Source organism: Aquarana catesbeiana, linkage group LG04 (assembly GCF_042186555.1).
Source record: "Aquarana catesbeiana isolate 2022-GZ linkage group LG04, ASM4218655v1, whole genome shotgun sequence".
In the NCBI taxonomy this organism is placed as follows: Eukaryota; Metazoa; Chordata; class Amphibia; order Anura; family Ranidae; genus Aquarana; species Aquarana catesbeiana.
In genome coordinates, this window is record NC_133327.1 from 1,906,769 (window position 1) to 1,934,337 (window position 27,569).

Sequence of the window (27,569 nt, forward strand, 5' to 3'; positions counted from 1 at the left end):
GTATCACACAAAATTGAGTACACCCCTCACATTTTTGTAAATATTGTATTCTATCTTTTCATGTGACAACACTGAAGAAATGACACTATGCTACTGTAAAGTAGTGAGTGTACAGCTTGTATAACTGGGTAAATTTGCTGTCTCCTTAAAAGAACTCAACACACAGCCATTACCGTCTAAACCGCTGGCAACAAAAGTGAGTACACCCCTAAGAAAAAAATTTCCAAATTGGGCCCAAAGTGTCAATATTTTGTTTGGCCACCATTATTTTCCAGCACTGCCTTAACCCTCTTGGGCATGGAGTTCACCAGAGCTTCACAGGTTGCCACTGGAGTCCTCTTCTACTCCTCCATGACGACATCACGGAGCTGGTGGATGTTATAGACCTTGCGCTCCTCCACCTTCCCTTTGAAGATGCCCCACAGATGCTCAATAGGGTTTAGGTCTGGAGACATGCTTGGCCAGTCCATCACCTTTACTCTCAGCATCTTTAGCAAGGCAGTGTCGTCTTTGAGGTGTGTTTGGAGTCGTTATCATGTTGGAATACTGCCTTGTGATCCAGTCTCTGAAGGGAGGGGATCATGCTCTGCTTCAGTATGTCATAGTACATGTTGGCATTCATGGTTCCCTCAATGAACTGTAGCTCCCCAGTCTGGCCAGGCACCGAGGAGGGGGTGAGAGCTGAGACTTAACGCCTGCACACCTTGGGTCCGCCGTGACCGTAATCCTACATTGTGTTATCCATTTTGAAAAGCTTGCTGTGATTTGGAGTTTTTTTGCTGGTTTTGCATTTTGTGAAATGTGAGTGTAAAGGATTGAAGAGTGGTAGTGTTTACAATAAACTGGTTCATACCGTTTTACACTATTGGAGCACCTTTATTTTTTACATGTGGAACGATTCCTGCATGCACATTTGGATAATGGTTTATCGTTTTAACCCTTTCTGTGTGGTTATAAAAGCATTTTAGCCTTGCACGCAAGTGTAGGCATTGGAAGTCGGTGAGTGCATTTCCTAAGGGAGTGGGATCACTAAACACATTGGTGTGGTGGATGGAATGATAAGACACAACAATTCAAGAACATTTTGAAAGTTTGAATATTTTTGCAAATTAGTTTATGGACTTTTTTTGTTTATTTATTCACACATGAATTTCACTTGTCACAGGGTGATCTAATTGTTACATCACATTATATATATATATATATATATATATATATATAATGTGTAGGGCCGAAACAACTAATCGATTAATCGACAACTAATCGATTATGAAATTAATCGATTACTATTTTCATAATCGATTAATCGGCCAGTAACATAATGGGGTTAAAAAAGCTAAAATTAGCCCTACATAGTACAAAAAGAGCAAATAATCTCTACTGTAAATATTACTTTCACTGTTGCACAGTAAAAAAACGAAGGGCTACTTTTTATTTTTTTTTAACTCCATTATGTTACTAAATGTCTTAGGCCTGGTTCCCACCCATGTGTTTTTTGGTGCTTTTTGCAGAAATGCACTACAGTTCATTTAACGTTCACATCTATGCTTTTTTCAGCTGCTGTGTATTTGGAAAGGGTCAAGGACCTTTTTCAATGCAAAACGGTGCTTTTTTGGTTCAATATACTTCAATGGAGAAGCTGCAGAAAAGCATGTAATATTACAGTTCTGTTTGAAAATTTACAAAACAGTCTAGAATTTTTTTTTTCTTTAAATAAAAAAATTTGATCTGAGTGTGATGATATTTACCAGATTCAACCTCTAATAGTATATAGAGTATATGTATTCTGTCTGTTATTCTCAGAGAGGATTAAAGATTTTACTCCCTAACCATATAGTTGGTTATTTATATTTACCCCTGCATATAAAGATATTTAGGAATAAATTGCCTTTTTTTAAACTTTACATATTAACTAAATTATACACCACACTTCTTTTTAAGGTTATTAACCGATTCATCGATTAATCGAAACAATAATCGGCCAACTAATCGATTATGAAAATAATCGTTAGTCGCAGCCCTAATAATGTGTGTGTATGTATGTTTTTTTTTTTTTTTTTTTTATATATATATATTCTTTCAGTTTTGTTTTTATTAGACATTTCTGACATAATTTAGCGCCACTGTTTTTTTCCTTTTTGTAGTCACTTTATTTAAGGATAAAAATATCACTCATCATTAATGGTTGTGTTGAGTTATTTTGAGGGGACAGCAAATTTACACTGTTATACAAGCTGTACACTCACTACTTTACATTGTAGCCAAGTGTCATTTCTTCAGTGTTGTCACATGAAAAGATAGAATAAAATATTTACATAAATGTGAGGGGTGTACTCACTTTTGTGGGATACTTTATATGGACAGTCATGTGACCAGAAACAGGAGGGGTTATGTATGTTGAGGTTCTCCAATGCACATGTAAGAGCAAAGGGTCTGCCCAGAGCTGGCACTGACCTGTGGGTAGTTGTGCATTGTTGGCCTCAGTCAGTGAGGTGAAGGGTGGAGGGCTTTTTCCAATATAGTCCAAGTGTGCTGCAGCAGTCCTCTGCTTATTGCACACACCATAACCTGAAAAGTAGGGAGCCAATTGCCCCTTTTAGCCTAGATTGAGATTATATCATCAGTCTGCTGCAGGCAGTAAGAAGCATTTCCTGAGTCTCCCCCCATTGATCAGATTGCAACATTGTAACTTTGCACCAGGATTTACACGACTGTCATTTCTGAGCTGGCAACTCAGTCCAGGAAGCAGATGGTGACTCTGGATGATGCAATCCTTTTACAGAGAAAAGCAGATGAAGCCATTGTCAGGGTGCTTATTGGAATTTCTGTGGAAGATAATAATACTTAATAGTGTTATGCCGCGTACACACGGTCGGACTTTACGGCAGACTTTGCCCGGCGGACTTTTCGACGGACTTTCTGAATGAACGGACTTGCTTACACACAATCCACCAAAGTCTGTCGAATTCATACGTGATGACGTACGACCGGACTAAAATAAGGAAGTTCATAGCCAATAGCTGCCCTAGCGTCGCTTTATGTCCGTCGAACTAGCATACAGACGGGTGGACTTTTCGACCGGACTTGATTTCGACGGATTGATTTAAAACATGTTTCAAATCTAAGTCTGTCCAACTTTTGAGAAAACAAAGTCCGCTGGAGCCCACACACGATCGAATTGTCTGACGAAATCCAGTCCGCCGGGCAAAGTCTGCCGTAAAGTCCGCTCGTGTGTACGCGGCATTACACTAACATATCAGCATGCTTCACGTTACATTAAGAATATATCCTATGACAGGTCCACTTTAACTTAAGGCTGGAATGCCCTACAGCTGCTGAGTTAAGTGGTTAGTATTCTGGGATCCCCAAAGACACAATTCTCCTTAGCATATTTCTCTGCAACCCCCAAAAACAGGTTTTAGTCAGGGTTGGGACACCCAGGAATCCCACCTCTGGTTAAGGGAAGGGAGGCACCTAGTCAGGGTTGGATCATCCAGGAATTTCACCTCTGGTTAAGGGAAAGGTGTCACCTGGTCAGGGTTGGGACTTCCAGGAATCTCACCTCTGGTTAAGAGAAGGGTTGCACCTAGACATGGTCGGGACACCCAGCAATCTTCCCTCTGGTTAGGAGAAGGGATCGAGACAGGGTCAGGATCCCCAGGAATCGCCCTTCTGGTTAAGAGAAGGGTTGCACCTAGTAAGGGTCGGGACACTCAGGAATCCCCCGCTAGTTTAAGGGAAGGATTGCACCATTCCAGAGCTGATGTGTTTTGTGGCCTCAGATTTGAAGCTTGATGGTCAATGGATGGGGGAGGAGCAGAGAGTATCTTTCTGGGGTCCTGAAACAAAGGGTGGGCTTCCCGAAATAATAATCTGCCTGTACTGCAGTTGTAAAATGTACCATAGAATTACATGCATTAGGGTTGTATTGTAAATCTACTTTATTGAGGTATCAAGATAGAAAAAAAAAAACTTCATTACAGTGCAGGAGGACTGGATGGTAGAGTGACTGTCTGGTCTCGAAGTAGACACCTCCTTTTAGCTCAGAGCCAGCCAACTTCAGGCAGACGGTCAGCAGCAAGAGACGGGTTAATCTGCAGTAGCCACCCTCAGCTCTTCGCTGTGACCAAGCACAGCCCCCACAAACTGGCTGAAGATGCGGTCCATGTACCTCTGGTGGTTGGGGAAGGGACCCTCCAGAAAACCGATATGTCCACCATGAGCAGTGATCAGGAGAGCCACATTAGGGTTAGCCAAGGCCTCTTTCACTGGAATGGCTGCAATGAGAGACAAAACAGAGAGACCATGGGTAAGAGAGAGACAAGATAGAGAACATGGGTGAGTGATAAGAGGAAACTGAGAACATGGGTAATAGAGATGAGACAGAGAGCATGGGTGAGTAAGAAACAAGATGGAGATGGGTGGGAGAGAGATGAGACCGAGAACATGGGTGAGAGGGGGACGAGACAAGGAACATGGGGTAAAAAGAAAGAGAACATGGTTGAGAGAGAGACAAGGAGCATGGGTTAGAGAGAGAGGCTAAACAGAGAACATGGGTGAGAGGGGGACGAGACAAGGAACATGGGGTAAAAGGAGAGAGAAGAAAGAGAACATGGTTGAGAGAGAGAGGCTAAACAGAGAACATGCGTGGAAAAGAGAGACAAGACATAGAACAAGGGTGAGAGAGAGATGAGACCGGGAACATGGATAAGAGAGGGATGAGGCAGAAAAAAATGGGGTAAGATTGACAAGGGAGAGACAAAACAGAAAACATGGGTGAGAGAGAGGAAACAGGTCATGTGTGAAAGCGAGAGAGGAGATGGCTACAGAGAACATGAGTAAGAGAAAGGCAAGACCAGGAACATGGGGTAGATAGACCAGATGGAGAGCATGGGTGAGCAAGAGACCAGATGGAGATCATGGGTGAGAGAGAGACGAGACAGGGAACATGGGTGAGAGAGAGACAAGATGGAGATCATGGGTGAGAGAGAGACGAGACAAAGAACATGTGCATTACAGAAAGACAGTTGGAGGGAAAACCTATATTATTAAGCACTCATATACTGACAATTGCTGCAGCAAGAGAGAGAACCTGGTGGATAGAGACACACAAGCCCAAGAACATGGGGGAGAGATAAGAACTTGCATGATAAAGAGAGACAAGACAGTGAATATGGGGGAAGGAGGCAAGCAAAGAAAACATGGGGGGAAAAGGAGAGCAAGATGAGACAATACTGTACAGCTGTAGTGTTCAGGTATAGGGGAAAAAAAGAACAGAGCACTTCTGGCAGGCCTGTAGAGTCAGACAGGGCTGCAGTCTACATCCAAGTCTCTTCAACATTTACATCAATGAACTGGTTGCAGCTCTAGAAATGTCCTCGGAACATGGACTAAGTCTACTTGATGCTGAGGTGAAGTTCCTACTATATGCAGGTGACCTCCTACTACTGTCACCAACAGAGATTGGCCTAGAATAGAGCCTGGATGTGCTGTAGAAATAATGTGATGTGGACGCAACCAATCAACCCAAAGAAAAAAAAAATCAGTGCGTTCCAGAGGAAAAACACAAAACAAATCAAGAGTTCTTTCTTTACACTAAACACCTCCACTCTTGATAAATCCAACAGCTACACATACCTCAGCATACCGCATCCAATTTGCATGACATGCGAGTGTGAGCGGCTCTCAATAGAGGCAGTTCACACAGGTCAGAGGCGGTTGTAGAGCAGATTGCATAAGGGTCCTGTGTGTGTTTTGGGTCCAGGTTCAAGTGCGAATTCAGGCAAAATTTTGACCTGAATTGCACCTGAAGGGTCGGTGAACAGACACCAGACCAGTGGCCGCACATATGTGAACCTGGCCTAAAAGACAAAGCATGCAGAACCTTCAGAAGACAGCTATACCACCTAAAACCACTGGTAAGAGCCTGGCTTATCTTCATAAATCCTTCTTTATGGTACTGAAGTATGGGAACATGTCACCTACCCAGACCAACCCAAATGCGACTCCAGCCTAACAAAAATATTCTACTTGGAATCTTGCAAGCATCCCCTGCAAGTCCAATGGAGCACTGCAAACTGGGTTGAGCTTGGCAGATTCCCCTTACTGTTCAGAGTACAGAAGAGGGAACTAAAACTTTGGAACAACTATAAAACAGCAGCTCCAACTTATACCACCATAAATCCTTAATGAATTCAGTGTTTTTTTGCACCCAGTAGTGACAGATGTTTGCTACAGCCACAGTGTCTGTCAGCCTGCCCTTGATTTGTACAGGCTGCTGGATGTGATTGTACATAAATACCTGTCACTTCTGGGAGCAGAAATACATTGAAGAACGCTTCTGGCTCTTCCTAGGACATTCAAGCAGAAGCTTATCCATACAGATAGAGAGGACATTTGTGGCACTTCCCGCAAGGACATCCTAAGGATGCTGTTCTTGGCACATCCTAGAAGATGTTTATCCATATAGATAGAGGGTACATTTGTGGAGCTTCCATGAAGGACATCCGAGAAACGCTCACACTGGCTCTTCCTGGAACGTCCTAACAGAAGTTTATCCATATGGATAAACAGGACATTTGGCACTTCCCTCCCGAACATCTGAGGAAAACTCCTACTGCCACTTCCTGTGATGTCCTAGCAGAAGTTTATCCAGACATATAGACAAGACATTTGTGGAGCTTCCCCCTCAATCACACCTGAGAAACACTCATGCTGGCTCTTCCTGGGATGTCCTAGCAGAAGTTTATCCTTTCAGTTAGGACATTGTTGGAGCTTTCCCCCAAGGACATCTAAGAAATGCTCACATTGGCTCTTCCTGGGATGTCCTAGCAGACGTCCATATGGCTAGACAGGACATTTGTGGAGCCTCCTTCAAAGTCATTTGAGGATTGCTCACACTGGCTGTTCCTGAGATGTCCTAGCGGAAGTGTATCCTTTTGGATGGAGAGGAAATTTGTGGAGATTCCCTCAAGGACATCTGAGGAAAGCTCCCACTGGCTCCTTCTGGGATATCCTAGCAGAAATGTATCCATACAGATAGAAAGGACATTGGTGGAGCTTCCCTCAATGACATCTGAGGGACACGCACAATGACTCTTCCTGGGACATCCTAGCAGAAGTTTATTCATATGGATAGACAGGACATTTGTGGAGCTTCTCCCAAGGACATATTAGGAATGCTCACACTAGCTCTTCCTGGGATGTCTTAGCAAACAATTAACCATGTCTGCAGCTTTGAGGAGTCGCCGACCAGTACTGGGCAAACTGTAACTTTCATTGGAAGGGGACTGTGACAAACCAGAAGCTCATTAAGAGAACACACAGCGGTGTGTAACACAGGACGCAACATGCGTGGTGATTATTTGGGTATTTTGGTACATAGAAGCAGGTTAGTATAACAATAGGGTACAGCCAGGGAGATGTCTCATGATCACAGAATGAAAATAGGTTGCAATGACGATTAGTAAATCCAGAGGTAACGAGGAGGGACAACAGTAGGATCATGGAGCACAGCAAGGAATCACTTCAGAGTCCCCGTACATCAATCTGGCCCCAGCAAGTGTAAGCAGCAGGATCACTGGGTCACATTATGGCACAGCTAGAGGACAACACAAGCATTAAAGTACTCAACCTGTAGGCATCAGACAGCTGAATGATTTGGCTTGGCAAAGGGAGATACAGGAAGGATGCTGGGCAGAGAGAGGGGCTGGCAGAGTCCTTACAAAAGAAGATTGCCAAGTCCTGGGAGAAGTGAGGGTGACCTGGCCACAGCCTCATGAACATCCAGTAGTTAAACCACACAGAAAAGGTGACAGTTGGGGAGAATGCACTGGAAGGAAAATGGAACAAAGGTTTTTGGTGGGCATACACTCCAAAAACAGTAACTGGTACTAGGCAAACAGAGTTCATCTTGTCCTGGCAAGTCTAAGTGAGGCTATAATACTCCCAATGAATGTGTCACCCCTAGGGTATTTGGGGGTAGTCATGAGGTGGTATGGCTCAGTATATGGGACTGTGATATCTAGTGCCCCCTATGGACAATGGAGGGTCTGTATCTACAGAAAGGTCATTTTATCTGGTGCCCCCTATGGACAATGGCTTCTTGGAGAAGTTGTTGGCGGGTGTTGCAGGCAGTATTGTGGAGTATTCTGTAGTATTGAGAGGTGGCACAAAGTTTGGCAGGGTGGGAGGCAGTTTTATGGTATCACAGGGATGTAGAGAGATAGCATGAGCAATGTAAGGCATGGTTTCGCGGCACCACACGTTTCAATGAGGAGCGATTTTACAAAAGGGTCAGGGACCTCTTTTCCATGTTTCTAGTGCGTAGAGCAGCCCATTGAAATGAATGAATGTCCCCTATGGGAAATGGCTTTCTTGGGGTGTTGGTGCAGTCTGGACGGGCATGATATTTGGCACTCCCTATGGTCAATGGAAGATCTTTACCCCCAGGAAGGGCATGATATCTGGTGCCATCTATGGACAATGGAGGCTCTTTACCCCCAGGAAGGTCATGATATCTGGTGCCATCTATGGACAATAGAAGGTCTTTACCCCCAGGAAGGGCATGATATCTGGTGCCCCCTATGGACAGTGGAGGGTGTTTACCCCCAGGAAGGGCATGATATCTGGTGCCATCTATGGAGAGTGGAGGATCTTTACCCCCAAGAAGGCCATAATATCTGGTTCCCCTTATGGACAATGGACGGTCTTTACCTCCAAGAAGGCCATGCTATCTGATGCCTCCTAACAATGGAGGGTCTTTATCTGTGGGAAGGCCATGATATCTGGTGCCATCTATGGACAATAGAGGGTCTTCTTCTGTGGGAAGCCCATGATATCTGGTACCCCCTATGGACAATAGAGCGTCTGTACCTGCGGAAAGGCCATGATATCCAGTGCCATCTATGGACAATGAAGGGTCTTCATCTGTGGGAAGTCCATGATATCTGGTACCCCCTATGGACAATAGAGGTTCTTTATGTGCAGGAACGCTGTGATATCTGGTGCCCCCTATGGACAATGGAAGGTATGTAACTGTGGGAAGGCTATGATATCTGGTAGGTACCCCCTATGGACAATGGAGGGTCTTTAGCTGCAGGAACACTGTAACATCTGGCGCTTCCCTACGAATAATGGAAATCAGCCATGATATCTGGTGCCCTCTAGAGACAATGTCTTCTTGGGGTGTGCAGGGAAGTTGTTGGCAGGTGTTACAGGCAGTATTGTGGAGTATCCTGCAAAATTGAGAGGTGGCGCATAGTTTGGCAGGGTGGGAGGCAGTTTCATGGTATCACAGGGACACGGGGTGATAGTGTGAGCAGCGAAAGGGTTAAATAACACTAAAGGCTAGAGATTATATATAGAAGGAAGGGTAAGTACTGAGTCATGGGGGGGGGGTGAAGGTGGAGTTCAGCCAGCACCCCTCTACTAAAAATAGCCGGACAGGGTGGAGCTAGAGTATAGTGTGTTTAACCCCTTGCTGGTAGCACTCTATAACCAATCTGATATTAATGAGATAACACAGTCACTATGAAAAGAGATTTATGTCACCTGGGGGGGGGGGGAGGGAGAGAAAGGGAGGGAAAGGGTTAATTCTGGATGAACAGGTGTAGCTGATGGAAGGATTAAATATCGCACACAGGGAGGGAAGGGTTAAATGTTACACACATGGGAGGGGGGAGGGAGGGTTTAGTATTGCACACAGTGAAGGAGGTGCAGAGAAGGGTTAATGGCTGCAGCCAGGTGGGGGAAGGGCATTAAAGGTTACAGGAAGTGCTCAGTGGATACATTTCCTAGTTTGTATCTTTCTGACTCCTCCCGCCTCAGAGTTCAGACACAGCAAGGAGATCAGGAGACTGCAGAGCAGCAGGGAGGAAAGGAGTTAATGTTTCCCTCCTCTCAGGCCAGGCCTGCAGCCAATCGGAGAGCTCAGTGACATCATCAGTGTGCTCATGTAAAGTCCATGTGTCAGATGGTGGACCGCTCTCTGTGGGACCCTCAACCTGCTTGTGACACACAAGGAACATTCGCCTGGTGAGGGACAAACACAGGAGAACCCTCAACCTGGTCAGAGGTGAAACACAAGGGACCAACGCTTGGTAAGGGACTGACACACGAAGACCCTCAACCTGGTCAGAGGTGAAACACAAGGGACACTCGCTTGGTAAGGGACTGACACACGAAGACCCTCAACCTGGTCAGCAGTGACACACAAGGAACATTCGCCTGGTCAGTGACTAACACACAAGGACTGTCCACCCGGTCATCTGTGACACACAAGGACCAACTGCCTGGTCAGGGGTGACACACAAGGAACATTTGCCTGGTTAGAAGTGACACACAAGGAACATTTGCTTGGTCAGTGTCAAAGACACAAGGACTGTCCATCTGGTCTTTGGTTTCACACAAGGACCAACCGCCTGGTCAGGGGTGACACACAAGGACTCACAACCTGGTCAGAAGTCTCAAGTAACATTTGCCTGGTCAGAGGTGGCACACAAGGACCATCCACCTGGTCAGAGTTGACATACAAGAACTGTTCTGGTCAGAGGTGACACACAAGGCCCATCCACGTGGTCAGAGGTGACAAAGTGATACAAAGACTGTAACCTAGTCAGGAGTGATACACAAGGACTGTCAACCTAGTTGGAGGTGACATGGCCTTTTACTGTCAGAAGGACAGCTATGCCATCGAACTGTCCACAGAGGTCGTCTCCTGCACCCCCGGCAAGTTGCAAACCGACAATGGAGGCGGAAAGAAGGAGACCCTGTCCGGATACAATGTAACACTGACTGACACTGTGCTCTTCCCGGAAGGAGGGGGGCAACCTGATGACAGAGGGTTCATTGGGGAGACCCCTGTGCTGCGTGTCACCCGCCGGGGCCCAGAAGCTGTCCATTTTGTCACCTCTTCTCTAGAGCCGGGCACCCAGGTGCTGGTCAAGCTGGACTGGCAGCGGCGGTTCGATCACATGCAGCAACACTCCGGTCAGCACCTGATCACTGCCATTGCTGACTCCCTCTATGGCTACAAGACAACGTCCTGGGAGCTGGGCCGCCAGAGGTGCACCATAGAGCTAGACACGCCGGTGGTGAGTGCTCAGCAGGCAGAAGCCATTGAGGGAGAGGCCAACCGCCTGATCCGTCAGCGTGTGCCCGTCACCGTGAGGATCATCGGCATTGATGACCCCGAGTTCGACCAGGTGAGGAGCCGAGGTCTGCCAGATGACCACGCAGGGCCAGTGAGAATCATCGATATGGAGGGAGTGGATGCCAACATGTGCTGTGGCACACACGTGGCCAACCTGAGCGACCTCCAGGCGGTGAAGATTCTGGGAACAGAGAAGGGCAAGAAGAACAAGACCAACCTCATATTCATCGCCGGTGAGCGGCTGCTGCAGTACGCCACCCGCAGCTACACCACAGAGCGCTCCCTGACCACACTGCTGAAGAACGGACCTGAGCAGCACGTGGAGGCTGTGGACAAGCTGCAGAAGTCAGTGAAGATGTTGCAGAAGAACAATCTAAGCCTCCTGAGAGATCTGGCCACACTTATCGCCAGTGATTTCAAGAACCGCCCTGACCGTGCCAAAGTCTTCTCCCTGCACCGCAAGGAAGGCGACAACGAGTTCATGAACATTATCGCCAATGAGATTGGAACGGAGGACACAGTTGTCTTCCTGACTGTGGGGGATGAAAAGGCATCAGGACTCTTCTTGCTGGCTGGCCCTCCCAGAATAGTCGATGACCTGGGCCCCCAAGTGTGTAAAATCTTGGACGGTAAAGGGGCAGGAAAGGGAGGCCGATTCCAGGGCAAAGCCAATAAGATGAGCCAGAGAGGAGAGGCAGAGAGACTGCTGCAGGAGGTCACCTCCACTGAGAGCGAGCAATAGAGACTGTCCTGACTGGACCACCCAGGAGGCTGCTAATGGGGAAGAGTGTAGAGTCTAGACCACCTAGAGGGGGGATATCAATGGATCCAGGAGGAGTAGTGTCTGTCCCATATAGATCTTGCCAGGAGACTACTACTGAATCTGAGAGGAGTAGAGTCTGTCCCTTCTAGATCTCACCAAGGGGCTTCTAATGGATCCTGGAGGGGTAGTGTCTGTCCCATCTAGATCTCTCTGGGGTGCTTCTAATGGATCAAGGAGGGGTAGTGTCTGTCCCATCTAGATCTCCCTGGGGTGCTTCTAATGGATCAAGGAGGGGTAGTGTCTGTCCCGTCTAGATCTCCCTGGGGTGCTTCTAATGTATTTAGGAGTGGTAGTGTCTGTTCCATCTGGATGACCCCAGAGAGCTTCTAATAAGTCCAGACGGGGCAAGGTCTGTCCCCTCTAGCCCTTCCAAGGAGCTTTAAATCGTTTCGGGAGGGCTAGGGTCTGTCCTTTTTATAGTTCCCTGAGGGTCTTCTAATGGATATAGCAAGGGTATGGTCTGTCCCATCTAGATCTCCCAGGTGGGCTCCTAATGGATCCAGTAGGGGGTAAATCCTGTCCTGTCTAGATCTGATTGGTGGGCTTCTAATAGATTCAATAGGGGTAAGGTCTGCCCTGTCTAGATCTGATTAGTGGGCTTCTAGTGGATCTGGGATGGGTAAGGTTTAACCCGTCTAGACCTCCCTGGGGGGCTTTTATTGTAACCAGGAGAGGTAGGGTCTGTTCCATCTAGATTTCCACACGGGGCCTTATAATATGTTTTGGAGAGGTCTTCTAATGGATTCAGGAAGGGTAAGATCTCCACTGAAGGATCTCTACATGCATGGAACGCCTGGATCCCTTCGGGTGAAGCTACCCATGCAGCCTACAGTCACAGAGATCAGTCATTGGACCATGAGACCTTAATCCATATTTATTGCTGCTTGTGTAGCTCCCCCTATAGGGATGTTCTATCTCTTGGTATTGAATATCCATCCTGATTAATCAAACTCTCCCCTGTAGCTCTGCCCATATAGTGAGTCACAATTGTCAACCAATAATAAATCATTCATAAAGCACGAGGTATTGTTGTGATGGTATCCCTGAAAAACCTGAATACAAAGCTACGGTGTACTGTACATCAATGTTCAGGGGTCCTAGGGGTCAGGTGACCTGCCCCAGCGGAAGCTTACTGCCACAGGAAGGGTTGTTGCAGCCGCCCTGCTCTGGAGTGGTACTGGCTGGTCCCACTCTACGGCAGCTTACTCACATTCCTCCTTTCAATCAGAGAGCTGCTGCCCAGAGACCCCCCCCCCCCCCACTGTGGGGTATATAAAAAGAAAATCACTCTGGGGGGGGAGTTTGGGGCACTATGGCATCCACCAAACATTAGTTCTGGGTGGAGTGGCACTTAAAAGGGAGCTGCCATTGGTGACCAGTTTCTGAAGGGTCTGGTTCTGTAATCCTCATCCTGCAATCACTACTCTGTTAGCTACTGACCTAGAACTAAATGATGGACATCGGGTGTCATGGCACTTCACTGGCTGCATGCTTGTTCCACGTCAGTGAAGGGTCGGAATGCCAGTGCCCATATTTCTACACTGACAGGTTCTAGTTAAAGCCGTGGCTGGAGCATTAAAACAGCTGAAGGATGAGCATGATGCAGGCCAGTCCAGTTACATTGTGTATAGCTTCTAGCAAACCTGTCATTACAGGCAGAATGGGCTGTCATTGATAACCTCCATCTGGAAATGCTAGTTGCTTGGTTGTCATTGCTGATCCTCTGAATTCTGTAATTCCTGACCTAAAAAAAAATGTACACAGATCAAAAAAAGTCTTGTAGGAGTCAGAACTGCTGATCTGCATACATGTGTCCTGGGTTACAAAGTCATTGAAACCAGAGGATCAGCATGACAGCCAGGCATTTTTAGAAGCAGGTCAGCAATGGCGGCCTCCATGTTCTTGACATGAAAGGTTTCCTTTAAAAGGCAGATTTTTGACTCACCTTTTGTACATTTATGCATTTGCTGTTCCATGTTTCTTATAGAGATATGTGGATTCTTGCTTTATGGGTCATCTCTATATGGGTGTAACTGCCATCCTTGGATCCTGAACAGCTATTCCAGCACACCGCGGTGCCTTCAGCTCTTCTCAGGAGCCCCTAATACCCAGATACTGACCACTCTTCCTGACCCCACCCCTCCATGCCACACTATTGGCCCATTAGTGCGATAAATATCCTCACTGGCCAAAGGGCAGAGTCAAGTTCTTGGTCGGGAAGGTCATTATCTGAATATTGTGGCATCTCCAGAATTTTGGAGCAACGGATGATGTGCTAATCTTCTGCAGCCTCTTTGCAGCTACTTTCTGTCTACATGCATTTTACCGATGGCTGCATAAGATTTCTCAGGGCAGGTTTCCTGAAGGTGATGAAGGTGACTGCAGTGGACCAGTGCTGTGTAATGTGTGCTGAAATGGCCGCTTGTGGTCTCCATCGGAAGCTTGTGTGACAGGGTGAGAGCAGTTTGGAGAAAGGAAAAGTGATATCACTCTATAACAGGAAGCTCCTGAACAAGGCAGGATTGCCAGTTAGTTGTTATCACTTTGGGCAGACTTGACCTCCACTGAGCATGCTCCCAGTGTTAGATCAAAAGTATTGTGCAATGTATCAATGCCTAAATGGCTGCAATGCAAGATACACTATATTGTCAAAAGTATTGGGATGCCTGCCTTTACACGCACATTAACTTTAATGGCATCCCAGTCTTAGTCCGTAGGGTTCAATATTGAGTTAGCCCACCCTTTGCAGCTATAACCGCTTCAACTCTTCTGGGAAGGCTGTCCACAAGGTTTAGGAGTGTCTATGGGAATGTTTGACCATTCTTACAGAAGTGCATTTGTGAGGTCAGGCACTGATGTTGGGCAAGAAGGCCTGGCTCACAGTCTCTGCTCTAATTCACCCCAAAGGTGTTCTATCGGGTTGAAGTCAGGCCAGTCAAGTTCCTCCACCCCAAATTCGCTCATCCATGTCTTTATGGACCTTGCTTTGTGCACTGGTCCAAATCATTTGGTGGAGGGGGGATTATGATGTGGGGTTGTTTTTCAGTGGTTGGGCTTGGCCCCTTAGTTCCAATGAAGGGAACTCTTAAGGCGTCAGCATACCAAGACCCTTTGAACAATATCATGCTCCCAACTTTGTGGGAACAGTTTGGGGATGGCCCCTTCCTGTTCCAACATGACAGTGCACAAAGCAAGGTCCATAAAGACATGGATGAGCGAGTTTGGGGTGAAAGGACTTGATTGGTCTGCACAGTCCTGACCTCAACCCGATAGAACACCTTTGGGATGAATTAAAGCTGCGAGCCAGGTCTTCTTTTCCAACATCAGTGCCTGACCTCACAAATGCTCTTCTGGAAATATGGTCAACCATTCCCATAGACACACTCCTAAACTTTGTGGACAGCCTTCCCAGAAGAGTTGAAGCTGTTATAGGTGCAAAGGGTGGGCCAACTCAATATCGAACCCTACGGACTAAGATTGGGATGCCATTAAAGTCAATGTGCGTGTAAAGGCAGGTGTCCCAATGCCTTTGACAATATAGTGTATCTTGCATTGCAGCCATTTGGGCCCTGATACATTGCACAATACTTATGATCTAACACTGGGAGCATGCTCAGTGGAGGTCAAGTCTGCCCAAAGTGATAACAACTAACTGGCAATCCTGCCTTGTTCAGGCACTTCCTGTTACAGAGTGACAGCACTTTTCCTTAGACACACTCCTAAACCTTGTGGACGGCCTTCCCAGAAGAGTTGAAGCTGTTATAGCTGCAAAGGGTGGGCCAACTCAATATTGAACCCTACGGACTAAGACTGGGATGCCTTTAACCGCTTCAGCCCCGGAAGGATTTACCCCCTTCCTGCCCAGAGCACTTTTTACGATTCGGCACTGCGTTGCTTTAACTGACAATTGCGCAGTCGTGCGACGTGGTTCCCAAACAAAATTGATGTCCTTTTTTCCCCACAAATAGAGCTTTCTTTTGGTGGTATTTGATCACCTCTGCAGTTTTTTGCGCTATAAACAAAAAAGAGCGACAATTTTGAAAAAGACGCATTATTTTTTACTTTTTGCTATAATAAATATCCCCAAAAAATTTATAAAAAAACATTTTTTTTCCTCAGTTTAGGCCGATATGTATTCTTCTACATATTTTTGGTAAAAAAAAACAAAAAAAAACGCAATGAGCGTTTACTGATAGGTTTGCGCAAAAGTTATAGCGTCTACAAAATAGGGAATAGTTTTATGGCATTTTTATTAATAATATTTTTTTACTAGTAATGGCGGCGATCAGCGATTGTTATCGTGACTGCGACATTATGGCGGACACATCGGACACTTTTGGCGCTATTTTGGGACCATTCACGTTTATACAGGGATCGGTGCGATTAAAAATGCACTGATTACTGTGTAAATGTGACTGGCAGTGAAGGGGTTAACCACTAGGGGGCAGTGAAGGGGTTAAGTGTGTCCTAGGGAGTGATTCTAACTGTGGGGGGCTATGTGTGACACGACACTGATCACCGCTTCTGATTACAGGGAGCGGTGATCAGTGTCAGTGTCATTAGGCAGAACAGGGAAATGTTTGTTTACATCAGCATTTCCCTGTTCTTCCTCTCAGTGAGACGATCGCGGGTATCCCCGCGGACATACTCACGGGGCTCGCGGCGCGCGCGCGCCTGCTATACGGGCGAGGTCACGTACAATAACGTGATTTCACGCAGCAGAGCCAACCTGCCGCAGTAAAACTGCAGCGGCTGGTCCGCAAGCGGTTAAAGTTCATGTGCAGGTAAAGGCAGGTGTCTCAAATTTTTGACAATATAGTGTATTTCAGGAAGGTGATATAAAGACCAGTTCTTATACTAGCTGTACATACACTGGATGGCCGACATAGTAAAATGGTGAACAGATGTTTGGGGCATTATTGTCTACATAGACCAGTCACACTCTGGATTCTCTGTAGGACCCAACTGTTTGTCTGTAAGAGGCAGCAGAGCCCTCCGAGGTCCCGGAGAGGATGGGGACTTACCTTGCAGGGGGGAGAAAGGGTCATCCTCAGCATTCACACACAATACTGGCGTCCTCACTTCCCCCAGCTTTTTGCAGGGACTGGCGTGATGATAATAGTCATCACATGACTGGTAACCAAAGACAACGGAGGTATATCGCTCATCAAATTCCCGAATGGAGCGAGACTGCAATCAGAAAACAACCAAGGATGAAGAATGCGAGACAGAGGAGGAGAGCTCCAGTTGGGTTCTAATGAGAAACATGTTCTTGGGCTCTGATAATATTTTTGGGTCCACTGACATCTGTGACCAGAACTTTAGAATAGTTCAGCATCATCGTTCCATCATACAGAATGAGCCTTATGGACACCTAGACAATGCCACCCCAGTGTCCTCTTCTGCCCATAACCAACTTCTCTAGAGCTTCCTCTCCTCCCAGGAACTCTTTCCTCCCAAAAGACTTCTCCTAAAAGGCCCACAAACTCCTCCCTTCATCAGACTTTTCTAGAGCTTTCTCTCCTGATATACTGGACAGCCAGCCAATGCGACCCCAGTATCCTTTTCTACCCATAACCGACTTCTCTAGAGCTTCCTCTCCTCCCAGGAACTTTCCCCCTAAAGACATCTCTAAAGTTTCCTCTCCTACTAGGAATTCCTTCTGCCATAATGCTTCTCTAGAGCTTCCTCTCCTCCCTCCATCAGGCCTCTGTAGAGCTTTTCCTCCTCCCAGGAACCCCTACCTCTGTCAGACTTCTCTAGAGCTTTCCTCTCCTCCCAGGAACTCTTCCCTCCATAAAACTTCGCTAGAGCTTCCTTTCCTACCAGGAACCCCTCCCTCCTTTTAGATTTTACTAAAGCTTCCTCTCTTCTAGGAAGCTTCTTCCTTCATCAGGCCTCTGTAGAGCTTCCTCTCCTCCCAAGAACTCCTCCTGCCATCCAACTTCTCTCAAGCTTCCTCTCTTCTTGGGAACTCCTTCCTTCATCAGGCTTCTCTAGAGCTCACTCCTCCCTCCATCAGACTTCTCTAGAGCTTGCCCAGGAACTCTTCTCTCCATTAGACTTCGCTAGAGTTTCCTCTCCTACCAGGAACTCCTCCCTCCATCAGATTTGTCTAAAGCTTCCTCTCTTCCTGGGAACTCCTTCCTTTATTAGGCTTCTGTAGAGCTTTCTCTCCTACTAGGAACTGCTTCCTCCATTAGGCTTCTTTAGAGCTTCCTCTCCTCCCGGGAATTCTTCTCTCCATTAGGCCTCTCTGGAGCTTTCTCTCCTCCTAAGAACTCCTCCTTCCATTCGACTTCTCTAAAGCTTCCTCTTTTCCCGGGAACTCCTTCCTTCATCAAGCTTCTCTAACGCCTTCTCTCCTACCAGGAACTCCTTCATTCATCAGGCTTCTTAGGATCTTCCTCTCCTCCCTTAACCAAGCTTTTCTAGAGCTTTCTCTCCTGATATACTGGACATCCAGCCAATGCCACCTCGGTATCCTCTTCTACCCATAACGCACTTCTCTAGAGCATCCTCTTCTCCCAGAAACCCCTTCCCCCTAAAGACTTCTCTAGAGTTTCTTCTGCTGCTAGGAATTCCTTTCCCCATAAGGCTTCTCTAGAGCTTCCTTTCCTACCAGGAACTCCTGCCTCCTCTCCTACCAGGAACTCCTGCCTCCAGGAACCTTTCCCTCTATCAGACTTCTCTAGAATCTCCACTTTTCTAGGAGCTCCTTCCTCCATTAGACTTCTCTAGAGCTTCCTCTCCTAAGAAGAATTTCTCCTGCCATCAGATTTCTCTAAAGCTTCTTCTCTTCTCGGGAACTCCTTCCTTCATCAGGCTTCTGTAGAGCTTTCTCTCCTACTAGGAACTGCTTCCTTCATCAGGCTTTTTTTAAAGCTTCCTCTCCTCCCAGGAACTCCTCCCTCAGGCCTCTCAAGAGCTTCCTCTCCTCCCAGGAACCCCACCCTCTATCAGACTTCCCTAGAACTTTCTCTCTTCCTAGCAACTCCTCCCTCTATCTGACTTCTCTTGAGCCTTCCTCTGTTTCCAGGAACTCTTCCCGCTATTAAACTTCACTAGAGCTTCCTCTCTTACCAGGAACTCCTCTCGCCATCAGACTTCTCTAAAGCGTCTTCTCTTCCTGGGAACTCCCTTATCAGGCTTCCCTAGAGCTTACTCTTCTCACTTCATCAGGCCTTTCTAGAGTTTGTTTGCTACCAAGAACTCATTCCTCTATCAGGCTTCTTTAGGGCTTTTGCTCCTCTGTCTTTTCACAATTCTCTAGGACTTCCTCTCCCACCAGGAACTCCTCAGACTTCTCTAGAAATTACCCTCCCCTCCACCAGGAACTCCTCAGACTTCTCTAGAGATTACCCTCCCCTCTTAAACACCTTCCTTCATCAGACTACTCTAGAGCTTCCTCCCCATTCTGAAACTCTTTCCCCCACCAGACCTCTATAAAGGTGCTTCACCACCCAGAGTCTTCCTTCTCCATCATATTTCTCTACTGCTTTCTCTCCTTCCAGGAACTCCTTCCTCCATCAGATTACTCTATATCTTCTTCTCCTCCCATGTGTTTCTCCTCCATTAGAATTTTCTAGAGCTTCCTCTCCTCCCAGAAAGTCCTCCCTCCATCAGACTTCTCTAAAGCTTCCCCTATTTCCTAGGAACTCCTTCCGCCATCAGGCTTCTCTAGAGCTTACTCCCCTTATGAGAACTCCTTCCTTCATCAAACTTCACCCAAAGGACTGCTCTAGAGCTCCCTCTCCTCACAGAAACCCTTTCCTCAACAGACTTCTCTAGAGCTTCCTCTCCTCCTAGGAACTCTTCCCTCTATTTGACTTCACTAGAGCTCCCTCTCCTCCCATGAACTCTTCCCTCCATTGTACTTCTCTAAAGCCCCCCCCCCCCAACCCCTCTCAAGAACTCCTTCCTTCATGAAACTTCACCTCTCCTCACAGAAATTCTAATAGACTTCTCTAGAACTCCCTCTCTTCCCAGAAACTCTTTCCCCAACAGACTTCTCTATAGTGATTGCAAAGCTTCGTTTTTTTTAAAATAACAAACATGTCATACTTACCTCCACTGTGCAGTTCGTTTTGCACAGAGTGGCCCTGATCATCCTCTTCTGGGGCCCCTCGGCAGCGCTATCAGCTCCTCCCTGCATCATATAACCCTCTAGGAGAAGCGCTCTCCCGGAGGGTTACCTTGAAGGCACGCTCCCGAGTCCAGTATTTGCATCCATAGATGCAGTATGTAGGACTTGGCCCCGCCCCCCCGGCGCCCGCGTCATTGGATTTGATTGACAGCAGTGGGAGCCAGTGGCTGCGCTGCTATCAATCTATCCAATCAAGAGCCGAGAACCCCGGACAGAGAGGAAGAGCGCGTCTCCGCCATGGGAATTACAGGGCTCAGGTGAGTAAAACGGGAGGACTAGGGGGCCGGTCACTGTCAGAAGTTTTTTCACCTTAATGCATAGGATGCATTAAGGTTTAAAAACACGAGGGTTTACGACCCCTTTAATATCCTCCTAGGAACTCCTTCTTTCAGACTCCTTAATAATGATCCCCTCCCCCCTCACAAGAGAAGTCTCCACCTCAGTCTAGCTGGATCGGCTTCTCTAAGCCTGCCTGTCCTGTATTTATGAAAATTTGCCTAGTGACCTCTTTTCCTAGATGGGCACCGTTTTTCTAGAAAGTTCCCTTAACCTCTTTTACCTCTTTTATCTATTAGTACATTTTGGACCCTGGGGTCCGGAACATTCCGAATCCTTCCTGGGACTCTGATCTCACCTGTAATATATGTTCCACATCCAGAACCTTTCCGATGATATCCCGGTACCTGTGATGAAAGAAAACGAGCCATGGACATAGAAAGAGATATAGCAGAGCAAGGTGCCAACAAAAAGGTCAACCTTGGACCAACTAGTCAAGATCCCACACTGTTATGTGGTTGGTGGCCATCACTTACTTAAGCATGGTGTTCCGCAGGCCGGAGGCCAGGTTTCGGTTGAACAGGAAGTAATTTAGTGGCCTCTCCAGTGAGGAGGTGGATACAAACACGTCCCAGGGGGTGGAGAACACCAGCGCAGCCTGGAGCTGAGACCTGGAGCCGGTAGAGGCCAAATAATTCAGGAGAACCATCCTAGAGGGAGGAATAAATAGCTGAAATATGGAACCTCCAACCTCAATGTTCTGCCTCCCTGTCTGTTCCGCTGTGGCATGAATTGTTGATTTTTCACTTAATAAAGGCGAAAATAATTTTTTGAGTGTGGCTGTCCAGGATTTTCCTCAAAGTTCATTTCTACAAGCATTGCGAGCACCTGTGTCTTCCAGTCTAGAGGAAAAGTTTGTTCCTAATTGACCTGCCTGGAGCGGTGATATTTCTTTCTCAAAGTTCTGCCATCGGGGGTAAGGGACACATGATGCTTCCTATACCTCTCGGGTTACTGTTGGACTCTTATCTCCTTCTACAAGGACATACAATAATATTGTGGCTTAAAGCCTAAATTTGGGCAACACTTTTCTCTAGTTTCACATGGAGAGGGCCTCCGTCATTCAATTCCTCCAGAGTTTAAAGAAGAACTCAAACCACCAAATACACATGTACATAATGCTCTGCTGGACTCACCCGCCCAGCGAGACCCCCACTGCCAGCAGAGGGGCCCCGGGGTTGCGACTCCGGACATGTTCCACCACCCTGCTCAGGTCTTCAGTGTTAGAGGCACAGAACGTTCGATGAGTCTGCAAAGAGAAGGAGACTTATAACAACTGCCGTCCCCGGATCTCCACTGTTGCCACCAATGTCTAGCACTCACCAGGAGCTCCTCTCCTCCAAAACCACGATTATTGAACACCACGCACCTGCCAAGAGAGACAGACTTTTCATAAAGCCAGCTAACGCGTGCAGAACTCCTGGGCCCACCTTGGCCCGCTGATTGCTCGTGCAGTCGATGAGTTTAGGTGCCATACATTTCGGCTTATAAATTTGCGGCAACTTATCAAACCCAAAACTGTATCTAAAGCCAAAGTATCTTCCTTAGTTTAGGATGGTGAAGGACTAGAGCTCCTGTTAGGTTTCTCTTGCTGTCTGTGTTCCCACTATGGAGATTCGGGTCTCGCTTTGCCCTGTGACCATTGTCAGCTGGGAAGATCCAAAATCAGGAGTTGCCACCAGAACAGGAAATCTTCCAATGGGGACATATATTCTGGTGATGACTGTCTAGGAGGGGCTTTCCCTCACTTTGGAGAGATGTCCTATCACTTCCTGTTTGTTGTGTCTTTTAGACAGAAAGTGAAGGGAAATCTCCCCAAAGGGACACAGAATCGGGCAATTGGTGCAGATCAGGTGTCTCCAAATTTTCTAAACAAAGGGCCACTTTACAGTCCATCAGACTTTAGGAGGGCAAGTTTGTGGCCATTGGGAGTAAACAATCCCCCATCATTGGTGTCAGTGGGAGAAAATGTGCCCCATTATTGGTGTCATTGGGAGAAATTGTTACATTGTATTGAGTATGGTGGCCCTTAGGATAAGTAGGATGAAGTAACTGGAGTAGATCTTGGATTATGAGTAGATTAATACATCTGGTCTTCTATTGATTGCATTGTATTGTTCATGTAGTGACCCTTAGTATGGATGGGATTAGGTAATTAGAGAAGATCTTGGATTGTGTGCAGATTGATGCATCTGACCCTGTATTGGTTACATTGTATTGTGTATGGTGACCCATAGGGTGGATGAGATTGGGTAATTGGTGTAAATCTTGGATTGTATTGGATACATTGTATCCTCCTCTATCTATTATAATTAATATCGGAATATACCGGATCCTTCGCATTGCTCTACATCTGTTGCGTCTATAAACTCTCCTCCCATCTTATTGGCTGATGTTATATAAAAGAACTATGAACTGTATGTGATCACTGTGGATGAGGAGACCCACCACTCACCTACTATACAGTGCACTACCAACATAACAGCCAATCAGATCTCTCCATTCACTGTGCGCTCTGGTCAGAGCTGGATTGTGATTGCCTCTCATGGAAGGTCTCACCTGTATCCGTCAGTGCGGGCCCGCTGTACCAGGTGCAGGATGTAGGACTGATGGCTGTTCCCGGTCAGTCCCGGTAATAGGAGGACTATAGGACGAGAGGAGGATTCTGGGAATTGTGCGCTGCCCTCATTGTCAGTCCAATCCAGAGATATCTGACCACCATCTGCCGTGCTGATCACCTCGCTGTGAGAGGACACAACAGGAGACATTTTCATATATACCATATATACACATACACACATTGATATATAGCACAGCTCATCGATTTATGATAAACCGGTGTATCGCATGTGGGAGGGGCATAATACACACTGTCCCGCCCAGCATGCTCACTGCTAGACCTTGTCCTCATGTATTATTATGTATTACATACAAATGTAACCGCTCCTCTATTTTACAGCTTCTTAACTCATTATAAATAGACGAGCGGCTACCATGTTCTCCCTGCCAGTATCCATACAGGAATCTATCCATCTCTTGAGCCCAGAAGCCGGGCCTGTCTCCTCTCACACAACATGACATATTTATCGGCCCCTTCCCCCACTCCATCCTGACACCCATTCCCTGCAGCAGCCGGTGGGAGAGAGAAGAAGGCCGGAAGCGCTGCAGGGGAAGGAGGGGGGTGTAACAGGGGGGCACCCAGGAGTGCCCAGGCAGCAGGAGGAAGGGGAACTTGTACAGGAGGGGGTGATGGGGGTGGTGGCATTTACTGGAACCTATCCTCTGTAGCTGCCCCCTGCAGCAGCTGAAAGCTGGCTTCTTCTCCTCTCCCTCCCGCCGGCTTTCAGCTGCTGCGGGGGAAGCTACAGAGGATAGGTTCCAGTAAATGCCACCCCGTCGCACTGATCACCCCCCTCCTGTACAGGTTCCCCTTCCTTTTGCTTATCAGCTGCCCAGGCCCTCCTGTTGAACTGGTGGGGCCCGGGTCCTGTACAGAAAGACCAGTGGTACCCCCTTATCGGCGGCCCTGGCAAGGATGGTGAAAGATGCCAGGGATGGTGATCAGTGCTGGAGATGGTGATCAATGATGGTGATCAGTATCAGGGATGGTGATCAATGTCGGTGATGGTGATCAGTGCTGAGAATGGTGATCAGTGTCAGAGATGGTGATCAATGCCGGTGATGGTGATCAGTGTCAGAGATGGTGATCAATGCCGGTGATGGTGATCAGTGCTGAGAATGGTGATCAGTGTCAGAGATGGTGATCAATGCCGGTGATGGTGATCAGTGCTGAGAATGGTGATCAGTGTCAGAGATGGTGATCAATGCTGGTGATGGTGATCAGTGCTGAGAATGGTGATCAGTGTCAGAGATGGTGATCAATGCCGGTGATGGTGATCAGTGCCGGGAATGGTGGTCAATACCAGGGACGGTGATCAATGCTGGTGATGGTGATCAGTACCAGGGATGGTGATCAGTGTCAGGAATAGTGATCAATGCCGGTGAGGGTGATCAATACAGAGAATAGTGATCAGTACCAGGGATTGTGATCAGTGTCAGGAATGGTGATCAATGCCAGTGAGGGTGATCAATACCGGGAATAGTGATCAGTACCAGGGATTGTGATCAGTGTCAGGAATGGTGATCAATGCCAGTGAGGGTGATCAATACCGGGAATAGTGATCTCTGTCAGGGATGGTGATCAATGCCGGTGATGGTGATCAGTGCCGGGAATGGTGATCAATGCCACTTATGGTGATCAGTACCAGGGACGGTGATCAATGCCAGTGATGGTGATCAATACCAGGGATGGTGATCAATGCCAGTGAGGGTGATCAATCCTGGGAATAGTGATCAGTACCAGGGATGGTGATCAGTGTCAGGAATGGTGATCAATCCCGGTGAGGGTGATCAATACTGGGAATAGTGATAAGTACCAGGAATGGTGATCAGTGTCAGGAATGGTGATCAATACAGAGAATAGTGATCAGTACCAGGGATGGTTATAAGTGTCAGAAATGGTGATCAATGCCGGTGAGGGTGATCAATACCGAGAATAGTGATCAGGACCAGGAATGGTGATCAGTGTCAGGAATGGTGATCAACGCCGGTGAGGATGATCAATACTGGGAATAGTGATCAGTACCAGGGATGGTGATCAATGCCGGTGAGGGTGATCAATACCGAGAATAGTGATCAGTACCAGGGATGGTGATCAATGCTGGTGAGGGTGATCAATACCGAGAATAGTGATCAGTACCAGGGATGGTGATCAATGCTGGTGAGGGTGATCAATACCGAGAATAGTGATCAGTACCAGGGATGGTGATCAATGCTGGTGAGGGTGATCAATACCGAGAATAGTGATCAGTATCAGGGATGGTGATCAATGCTGGTGAGGGTGATCAATACCGAGAATAGTGATCAGTATCAGGGATGGTGATCAATACCGAGAATAGTGATCAGTATCAGGGATGGTGATCAATACCGAGAATAGTGATCAGTATCAGGGATGGTGATCAATGCCGGTGAGGGTGATCAGAACATCATCTGACCCTCCACAACACCAAACTGGGAATATTTAGAAGACATTATATTTCTACCTTCATATAAAGACTTCAGTCTGGATGTTGTCCTAACAATCTCCATATACTGTGGCGGTGTATGGTGCAGTGGGTGGATGTTGCCCCATATACTGTGGCGGTGTATGGTGCAGTGGGTGGATGTTGCCCCATATACTGTGGCGGTGTAAGGTGCAGTGGGTGGATGTTGCCCCATATACTGTGGCGGTGTAAGGTGCAGTGGGTGGATGTTGCCCCATATACTGTGGCGGTGTAAGGTGCAGTGGGTGGATGTTGCCCCATATACTGTGGCGGTGTAAGGTGCAGTGGGTGGATGTTGCCCCATATACTGTGGCGGTGTAAGGTGCAGTGGGTGGATGTTGCCCCATATACTGTGGCGGTGTAAGGTGCAGTGGGTGGATGTTGCCCCATATACTGTGGCGGTGTAAGGTGCAGTGGGTGGATGTTGCCCCATATACTGTGGCGGTGTAAGGTGCAGTGGGTGGATGTTGCCCCATATACTGTGGCGGTGTAAGGTGCAGTGGGTGGATGTTGCCCCATATACTGTGGCGGTGTATGGTGCAGTGGGTGGATGTTGCCCCATATACTGTGGCGGTGTAAGGTGCAGTGGGTGGATGTTGCCCCATATACTGTGGCGGTGTAAGGTGCAGTGGGTGGATGTTGCCCCATATACTGTGGCGGTGTAAGGTGCAGTGGGTGGATGTTGGCCCATATACTGTGGCGGTGTAAGGTGCAGTGGGTGGATGTTGCCCCATATACTGTGGCGGTGTATGGTGCAGTGGGTGGATGTTGCCCCATATACTGTGGCGGTGTATGGTGCAGTGGGTGGATGTTGCCCCATATACTGTGGCGGTGTAAGGTGCAGTGGGTGGATGTTGGCCCATATACTGTGGCGGTGTAAGGTGCAGTGGGTGGATGTTGGCCCATATACTGTGGCGGTGTAAGGTGCAGTGGGTGGATGTTGCCCCATATACTGTGGCGGTGTAAGGTGCAGTGGGTGGATGTTGCCCCATATACTGTGGCGGTGTAAGGTTCAGTGGGTGGATGTTGCCCCATATACTGTGGCGGTGTAAGGTGCAGTGGGTGGATGTTGCCCCATATACTGTGGCGGTGTAAGGTGCAGTGGGTGGATGTTGGCCCATATACTGTGGCGGTGTAAGGTGCAGTGGGTGGATGTTGCCCCATATACTGTGGCGGTGTATGGTGCAGTGGGTGGATGTTGCCCCATATACTGTGGCGGTGTAAGGTGCAGTGGGTGGATGTTGGCCCATATACTGTGGCGGTGTAAGGTGCAGTGGGTGGATGTTGCCCCATATACTGTGGCGGTGTAAGGTGCAGTGGGTGGATGTTGGCCCATATACTGTGGCGGTGTAAGGTGCAGTGGGTGGATGTTGCCCCATATACTGTGGCGGTGTATGGTGCAGTGGGTGGATGTTGCCCCATATACTGTGGCGGTGTATGGTGCAGTGGGTGGATGTTGGCCCATATACTGTGGCGGTGTAAGGTGCAGTGGGTGGATGTTGCCCCATATACTGTGGCGGTGTAAGGTGCAGTGGGTGGATGTTGCCCCATATACTGTGGCGGTGTAAGGTGCAGTGGGTGGATGTTGGCCCATATACTGTGGCGGTGTAAGGTGCAGTGGGTGGATGTTGCCCCATATACTGTGGCGGTGTATGGTGCAGTGGGTGGATGTTGCCCCATATACTGTGGCGGTGTAAGGTGCAGTGGGTGGATGTTGGCCCATATACTGTGGCGGTGTAAGGTGCAGTGGGTGGATGTTGCCCCATATACTGTGGCGGTGTATGGTGCAGTGGGTGGATGTTGCCCCATATACTGTGGCGGTGTATGGTGCAGTGGGTGGATGTTGCCCCATATACTGTGGCGGTGTATGGTGCAGTGGGTGGATGTTGGCCCATATACTGTGGCGGTGTATGGTGCAGTGGGTGGATGTTGCCCCATATACTGTGGCGGTGTAAGGTGCAGTGGGTGGATGTTGCCCCATATACTGTGGCGGTATAAGGTGCAGTGGGT

At 47.6% G+C, this 27,569-nt stretch overlaps 2 protein-coding genes across 3 annotated transcripts in view; one reads left to right on the plus strand and one right to left on the minus strand.

The window, feature by feature from the left end:
* Positions 1-3,923: 3,923 nt before the first annotated feature.
* Positions 3,924-27,569, minus strand: part of ABHD1 (abhydrolase domain containing 1) — a 29,788-nt gene continuing 6,142 nt past the window's right edge. Inside the window, exons 3-9 of one of the 2 annotated variants that reach the window (XM_073624738.1) lie at positions 23,017-23,199; positions 21,781-21,826; positions 21,594-21,706; positions 20,934-21,107; positions 20,756-20,804; positions 17,000-17,165; positions 3,924-4,277 (exon numbers count right to left, since the gene is read on the minus strand). In XM_073624738.1, coding sequence (XP_073480839.1) covers positions 4,090-4,277; positions 17,000-17,165; positions 20,756-20,804; positions 20,934-21,107; positions 21,594-21,706; positions 21,781-21,826; positions 23,017-23,199 — 919 coding nt within the window. In that variant the 3' untranslated portion in view covers positions 3,924-4,089. Of the gene's footprint in view, positions 4,278-13,633; positions 13,720-16,999; positions 17,166-20,755; positions 20,805-20,933; positions 21,108-21,593; positions 21,707-21,780; positions 21,827-23,016; positions 23,200-27,569 lie in introns of those variants that run through there. The other variant, XM_073624739.1, reaches the window with a different exon arrangement.
* Positions 9,790-12,994, plus strand: AARSD1 (alanyl-tRNA synthetase domain containing 1). The gene has a single exon (XM_073624736.1). The coding sequence runs from the start codon at positions 10,659-10,661 to the stop codon at positions 11,892-11,894; it is 1,236 nt and encodes a 411-aa protein (XP_073480837.1). The 5' UTR covers positions 9,790-10,658; the 3' UTR covers positions 11,895-12,994.

Excerpts from the sequence above, each read along its gene's own strand:
- AARSD1 (XM_073624736.1), top strand. The coding sequence starts at position 10,659 with ATGGCCTTTTACTGTCAGAAGGACAGCTATGCCATCGAACTGTCCACA.